The sequence below is a fragment of the Protopterus annectens genome, chromosome 14.part0 (genome assembly GCF_019279795.1).
Source record: "Protopterus annectens isolate FY-2018-M chromosome 14.part0, PAN1.0, whole genome shotgun sequence".
Lineage (NCBI taxonomy): Eukaryota > Metazoa > Chordata > Ceratodontiformes > Protopteridae > Protopterus > Protopterus annectens.
In genome coordinates, this window is record NC_056748.1 from 450,425,108 (window position 1) to 450,432,701 (window position 7,594).

General features: G+C 36.9%; 1 protein-coding gene across 1 annotated transcript in view; it reads left to right on the forward strand.

Annotated features, from left to right (window-relative positions):
• Positions 1-6,756, forward strand: part of LOC122788677 (vomeronasal type-2 receptor 1-like) — a 52,074-nt gene extending 45,318 nt beyond the window's left edge. Inside the window, exon 5 of the mRNA XM_044055572.1 lies at positions 5,837-6,756. Coding sequence (XP_043911507.1) covers positions 5,837-6,756 — 920 coding nt within the window. The remainder of the gene's footprint in view (positions 1-5,836) is intronic.
• The last annotated feature ends 838 nt before the right edge of the window (positions 6,757-7,594 follow it).

The following is a 7,594-nucleotide window of genomic DNA, read 5'->3' on the forward strand; positions in this document are numbered from 1 at the left end:
TGTATGGACCTTGCATTGGAATATAAATCTCTAAGAGAGGTTTTACAAGATGAGTCATGCTACCTGCCACTGATTGTAATTTGGGACCCTGAGTGCTATAAGCAGACATGAGCTCCAAAAGCTTCCTACAGGAAATTACAACAGATCCTGTGCACAACACAGGAATGAACCCAGATATGCCACATAAAGACTGATTAAGATGTCCACCGAGCTGTTGATGTCGTAAGTGTAAACATCTACAATGCTGAAATCTGATTATGGGCAATATTTGTGGAATAAAAACACATAGAGCCAACAGAGAAGACTTACTGTAACACAAAACCGTATAGAAATATTGGAATAAACTAGAGTATGAGAACATCAGTCAAATAAGTCTAACTATATTGCAGAAGCAAAATAATCCAAACATGTCAAAATAGGAATAAATTGGTTAAAATATATTTATTTGCATTTATATACAGGGAAAATATGACTGAGAAAAAAAACTTTAAGCAGAAGCCTAGGGAGTAGAACACTAATAATGACATTGTGAAAACATTTAAAACAGCTAATGAAAGAACAAACAAACAAATTACTTATATGAATGACAAAACAACTTGATGATAATTAATTGCATATAAAATAATAATATAACAAAGTTTCCAATAAAATTCCAGAAATAACACTGGTAAAATGGATAAAAATTGAGTGGTGGCATGTGAACATAATTTGAATTGTTAAAAACAGAACCTATTGAAAAAGAAGGGCATATAAAATAAAAGTAAAATAGCCTTTGATAACATTCCAGAAATAACACTGGAAATGTAAATAAAAGCTGAGCCAAGAGCAAACTTTCAGTTAAGTCAACTTAGAGATAAGTTAAAGAAAAGTCACTTTGTTGTATTGATTTAGATCTTGCAGCATAATTAACTAAATATCTAGTGAGCCCTAACATCGCCTAGGAGTCATTGTGATTTGGTAGGGATTGTTAATTGAGAAAATGCCTTCTCAATCTCCTGTCTCCTTTCACCTTACTCTGATAAGTAAAAAGAGCTTGTGATGTGAGAAGTGCTATTTACTAAAAAATGTTCCCACTCTTCCATCCTTTTTCTCCTTTCACCTTTGGTGTGTAAAACTTCCAGAGTAATAAGTAAAACAGTGTAATGTATTTTGTTCAAAGGCACTTGTACCAAAAACCCAGAACAGCTGCCTGATGGTGGCTGCAAGAAAGTCTGTGTGATCCCCACTATCATTAACAGATCCAGACATTCACAGCAACAAATGGAGCAGAAACAAATCCAGAGACATGAGCCAACAGATGATGATCATCCAGAGTAGCTAATACTGGCTGACTCTCACCATTGGACTGATTCAAAGACATTACCACTAGCATATTTCCCCAAGGTCCACCCCATTCTAGTTCAGTCACCAAGCCTTCCCCACCTGTCTTATCCAGCACACAAACATGTAATGACTGTCACAGTTCAACAATAGTGGAGTAAAGTAGTAAAACCAAGAAATAATCCAATCCAAGTTAGAGTGTAATCTCAGAGTTAAAGTTTAGCTCCTATCTTGCTTATATGAGCATTTGCGAGATGAAAGATGAACATTTACCAGTTAAAATCATCTAATATATCTTCACATTCATAGTGCATGTCAGTGTAAATGACTTGAAACATATGTCCCTGGACCATAAGAAGAGAGACATGATGGAGCTTTCAGAGTGTGTGTCTGTGACAGGTATGAACCCAGTTTTGAGCAGCATTCTGACACCACCAAGAATGATGCCACAATATGAACACAGGATTACTGTTTTCAACAAATGGTTTAACTTATGGTGTCATTCAAAGGGTGTATAATATATATCAGCCTGGGAGGAGCTAGAAGACACTCCTGCCTGCTTTGCCAGGGATGGTCTGCACCTACCCCATTAAGGCTGCCTAAATCATTGTCCTCCATGATAGTGCCTTTCTAGGTAATGGCAGTCTTCTAAACCTTCCATCTTAAAGGTACTGATGCTCAAAGCTGGGAACCTAAGCAAAATACTCCACTGCCTACAATCCTGTCTTACTCTGGAAAACATTGATGCATGCATTGTCTAGGAGACCTGGTTCAAGACCAGTGAGAGCACTCCATCAGTGCAAGGTTTCAATGCTTACTGCACATTCAGTCCCATGTATTAGATGAAGACAGTAAAGGTATTTTTTGTCTCCACATTATTGAAACAAATTTCACCTGCAGACTCAGACAACATGATGAGCTGGAACCTCTCCACATCATACTTACTATTAATAAAACCCCTTATCATATCATATCATATCATATCATATCATATCATATCATATCATATCATATATCATAGCTAATTATAGGACCCCTGTCAATGTTTCCAGCAGTTAATTCCTCCTCCCTAACTAGTATAGAGTCCCTATGTAGTCAGACAAAATCATTCTCTTGGGAGACATCAACTACCTCCTCCGTTACCTAAGAGACTTACACATCCTCAAACATGTATGCAAGAAATGTCAGGATATCAATGCAATCTTTCTCTCTCTCTCTCTCTCTCTGGATCAGTTAGTACACACTCCAACCATGGGTGATAAAATCCTGGACTTGGCCCTTGCAAATATGGGATAGCTTTGCTCCACACCAATTGTCACTTCCTTCCTAGTCAGTTTGGACCACAAATCAGTCACACTCACCATAACAATGAAGATTGAAGAATCTTTCAATTCCTCAGTATTCAGAGTTTATGCTAAGGCTAATCTATTAAAATTAAATGATAATTAAAATCCCTTTCCCACTTAATGACCCCCTTGATTATACAGAATCCTTTGGCATCAAATGTTATGCACACGCAAACAGCTACATTGATGCATCTATCCTCCTCAAAAGTAAATGCAATACCAAATTTAAGAATAAACTGCTTTGGTTGAACCTAAATACTGACAAGCTCTGTAATCTTCTTCTTTTGGCTGCTCCCGTCAGGGGTCGCCACAGCAGATAAAGCTCTGTAATAAAAGAGAAAAGTTCATTACAAACAAAATTAAATATAACTCTCAAGATGCTAAAAATGGTCTTGCTAAATTTAACAGGGAACTCAAGACTTTGATAACATAAACCAAAGCCAGATATGATGTAAAAATATGCAACCAGTTGAAAGTTAAACACAAAGACTTTGTTAGAAACCTCAGAAGCAACAGCAGCTCTACATCAGCACATCAGGTGACCTGGTTCGTTTAGCATCTTGTCTAGCTGAAGTGCTGGAAAGTAGGGATGGGTGGGTCCATCCTAGGAGAGAGGGCATTCAATGACACTGTATAAAGGTAGACCAAATCCAATGAGGTGAGTAGCCCTTGGATGTGGACGGTAAAAGTAGTAGAGGTGGCAGGGTGGGATCCCTGATAGGGCAGAAAAGAAAAAGATATATTAAAGACAAGCAGCATCCGGATGCCCTTAAGCTCCTTGTTTGACCCAGCTAACATTTTGCATTGATTGGGGAAGGTTAGAATGCTGGTAGACCCAGCAAAGAAAATGGGGCAGAGGAATGGCTGTCAGTATAACAAAATGGGGGGAAAAAAGAAAGCACAACTACTACTGTGCAGAGCTAATAGTAAATGATACTGCATACTTAGCCCATAGAGAACAAAGAATGTGCCCTCAGTCTAGAAAGAAAATGATCTAAGAGAAATGTTGCTTGATTTAATAGAGATGGATAGACATATTAATATCAATGAAAGAAATAGACTACAGAAACTCAACAAAACCCAAAAAGTTAGAAGTTTGATAAAACTAATGAACACAGTAATTAAGACTGTTTAGAAATTCATGTAATACAACAGGGGTAAATAGGATGTACTGTATTACTTGTTTGTCTTTTCGGCTTTTCCCGGTTAGGGGTCGCCACAGTGGAACTCCGGTCCGCTAAAGATTGGCAGTAGATTTTTATGGTGGCAAGTTGGCAGCCTGATGCCCAACCTTCAGCAAAGGCACACCCATTCATGCATGTCTTTCAGAAGCCACTCGACCGGGGAGAGGACTACTGTGCAGCTAAATTAATTACAGATAAAGTCTTACTACAAAAACACAGAGAAGTAAGGGAAAGAAGGAAAGAAAGCAAATGCCGTCATGGAAGTACTGAACAGAGAAAAGTATAAAGCAGTTAAGACAAAAAGTGTCACTGTGAGAAGAGTACAGAACAAAAATACTCAGAAGGATAGATGTGACAAAAGCAATGCACAACACCAGAACAGATGAGGATCTATTGGGCACTATTGCAAACAAAAAATTAAAAATATCAGCACAGGCCATAAAACTTAGAAGTGTAAAGGAAAAGGGCAAAATAAGTGCTTTATTACTGGCTCAAAAAAGTGTTATAGAGAACTGAACCAAAATAACTACCACAAGCTAAGACAAATGAACTGGAAACAACGGATACCAGGAGAAACAGACACTTTAATGACAATCTGAGCACTTTCGTCAGTAGGTTACCAACTTCATCAGAGATACAATGCGTTGTTCCACAGCAGTTTAATATAAACTTACACAATCACATAACCCCAATTACTATTAATCAATTAATTAAATTTCAATTTAGTTAAAAAATCTGTTTCCCACAAACACAAAAAGAAATTAATACAATACAATATATACATACACATTTGTTTAAAACACTAAAAACCTTGTTTATTATCACAACTTAACTAACCCATTTCTGCCTATAACTTTAAAATACTACCAACAGAGATTAATTCATTAAGACCTGGGGAGGGTGCTGGCATTGCATCTGAGTTGCCATTTCAGCTTTTTGCTCTAACAATAAATCAACCCCCTCCCCCCGGGACTTCAACAACCTAGTCAATCAAGGTGAACTTGAAGGGGAAACTGTCTGATATGGCAGACTAAAGCATTCTTTTCAAACCCCTTCTGAATGTTGTATATGTGCTGGTAATTATCTTCCTGAATTTCCCCTTAGTTTTTCCTATGTAGAAACTGGTACATTGCTAACACAATGCCATATAAACCACCCTGGTGCTGTAGCAATAAAACTTATGGTTCAACCTAATGTCTCCCCATTCCTTGCTGTATACCTCAGTCCCCTCTTGAATGAATCTGCACTGAGAATGCTGACCACATTTCTTCATATTTCCACTAATGTTACTACCCATGTTTCTTTCCACCAAGGTTTTGAAGGATAAATCTTTCTTATAAATTATGGTCGGTCTTGTTCCTACCTTCTCAGTGACCTCTGGTTGAACCAGAAAAATGCCTCAATTGTGGCTAATTATATTTTTGATAACTTCAAAGTGAATATTGTAGGGAAGAATTAATGCTCTTTCGATTTCCCCTTTTACGTTTGGGGTTACTACATTGTTACCTCCCTGACTAAAACCTAACAATGGGGTGTATTGTCCTTCATTTCTCTTCCAACTGATGTCTTGGAAGAGTTCCTACAGAAAAGAGGGTGGATACCCTCTACTTTCCAGCATCCTCTTTAACAGCAAACATTCATTTTTCAAACAATTCATCATCACTGACCATTTGGGATAATCTAACCTCTTTATGAGATTCATATCATTTGTGCATGTGGCTAACACTGAGTGCTTATCTTTTACACTTAATCAGTATAAGTTCTAGTCACTGTAACTACTGACAGAGGTAATGTAAGCTTTAGTGAATATGGCTATGCATCAGATGGTTAATGCAGTTTTTGTACTTTATACCGCATACTCAATGAACCTTTAATAATATAACTCATAGTTATTAATATATTTCTATTAAAGTAATTTTCTTTGTCTTGATTAACTGAAGTGATGTAATATCCTCATCAAGCCTCTCACTAATTGTGTTCCAACAGACATGAATGATTGCTTGAAGTGCCAAAAAGATGAATGGCCAAATGACAGAAGTGATACGTGTATTCCAAAATCCATCGAGTACCTGTCATACAGTGATACCTTATGTGTCCTTTTTATTGCCATTACAGTATTTTTCTGTTTCGTCACATTTTCAGTGGTTTGTATCTTTATAAAGTATAGAGACACTCCCATTGTCAAAGCCAATAACAGAGACCTCAGTTACCTCCTGTTGTTATCTCTCATGCTCTGCTTTCTCTGTTCCTTATTATTTATTGGTTATCCAATGAGGGTGACATGCATTCTAAGACAAACTGTTTTTGGTATAATTTTTTCCATCAGCATATCTTCTGTTTTGGCTAAAACCATCACAGTTGTCATTGCATTCAAAGCAACAAACCCCAACAGTAAGCTAAGGAACTGGGTGGGAGCCAAGATACCTTATTCACTTATTTTATGCTGTATCTTGGTGCAAGTTGTTATTTGCACTGCTTGGCTGCTTACCTCACCTCCGTTTCCTGAAATGGATGTTAAGTCTTCATCTAGCCTGATAATACTGGAGTGCAATGAAGGTTCGAAAACATTTTTCTACTGCATGCTTGGATACATGGGTCTTTTAGCTATTGTGTGTTTTGCAGTTGCATTCCTAGCTAGGACATTACCGGATACCTTCAATGAGGCTAAGTATATCACCTTCAGCATGCTGGTCTTTGTTAGTGTCTGGCTGTCCTTTATCCCAGCATATCTGAGTACAAAGGGTAAATACATGGTTGCTGTGGAAATATTTGCAATATTATCTTCCAGTGCTGGGTTACTTGTTTGTATATTTTCCTTCAAATGCTATATTATTTTGCTACGATCTGACTTGAACACTAGAGAGCATTTAATAGGAAGAGGGGGACTCAGTAACAATAAAAAATAATTTAAAACTCTAAATGTTTACATTTATTATTAACTTTATTGAAATTAAATAATTATAGTAAGTATTTGTAGTATAATGCATTGGCTTCATTACTCAGCATTGTTACAGTCTTGTATCTGGTCTCAGAGCTATGTTTTAGGATAAGTATACATTTTAAAGGTTCGTGTTGCATGATCAACCATTCTTTCATCAAATGTCAATCAATTAAAAAAATGGCTGAAACAACCTTTTGCAAACCTTAGAGGTATTTTTTTTTTAGTGAGATAAGCCCCCCACATCCCCATGTAGGACAACCATACCTTTCAACTTTTTAGTGTAATAAATCTGGACAAAGCCTAAAATAATGTGGGGGGTGTCAAAGACCCACAAATAGGGATATAATTTAAATATTGTTCTTATAAACTTAGAAAGTGATAGAATGTAGTCCTATAACCTTGGATGAAAGTGTTAAATGTCAGTCGATTCATTTTTATTTTGTACTATTTAGTTTTGTGCCTGCATTTCCATTTTTTTGAGATGCTGTTTTGCATTTCATTTGGTTACAAGTTAGTATCATTGCCTTCTGTTTTGGTTTGAAAAAGTTACTAGGCTAACAGGATTTGTGTTAGCAGGCATTCTCTGAAGGACATGAACTTTGAAACTCAAATGTTATGCTGTTATTCTTCAGTCCTCTGTGATTTGTCAGAAAACCACAAATTTTATTAGGTTCAGATCAAAAATATGAGGCAAATGTATGGACATTCTGCAGAAATCTGAACAGTGGAGAGGTATGAAGGGGACACCCCCAAACTTATACATACCTACTATGAGGTCACACAAAAGTGGTGAAAACAAAAAG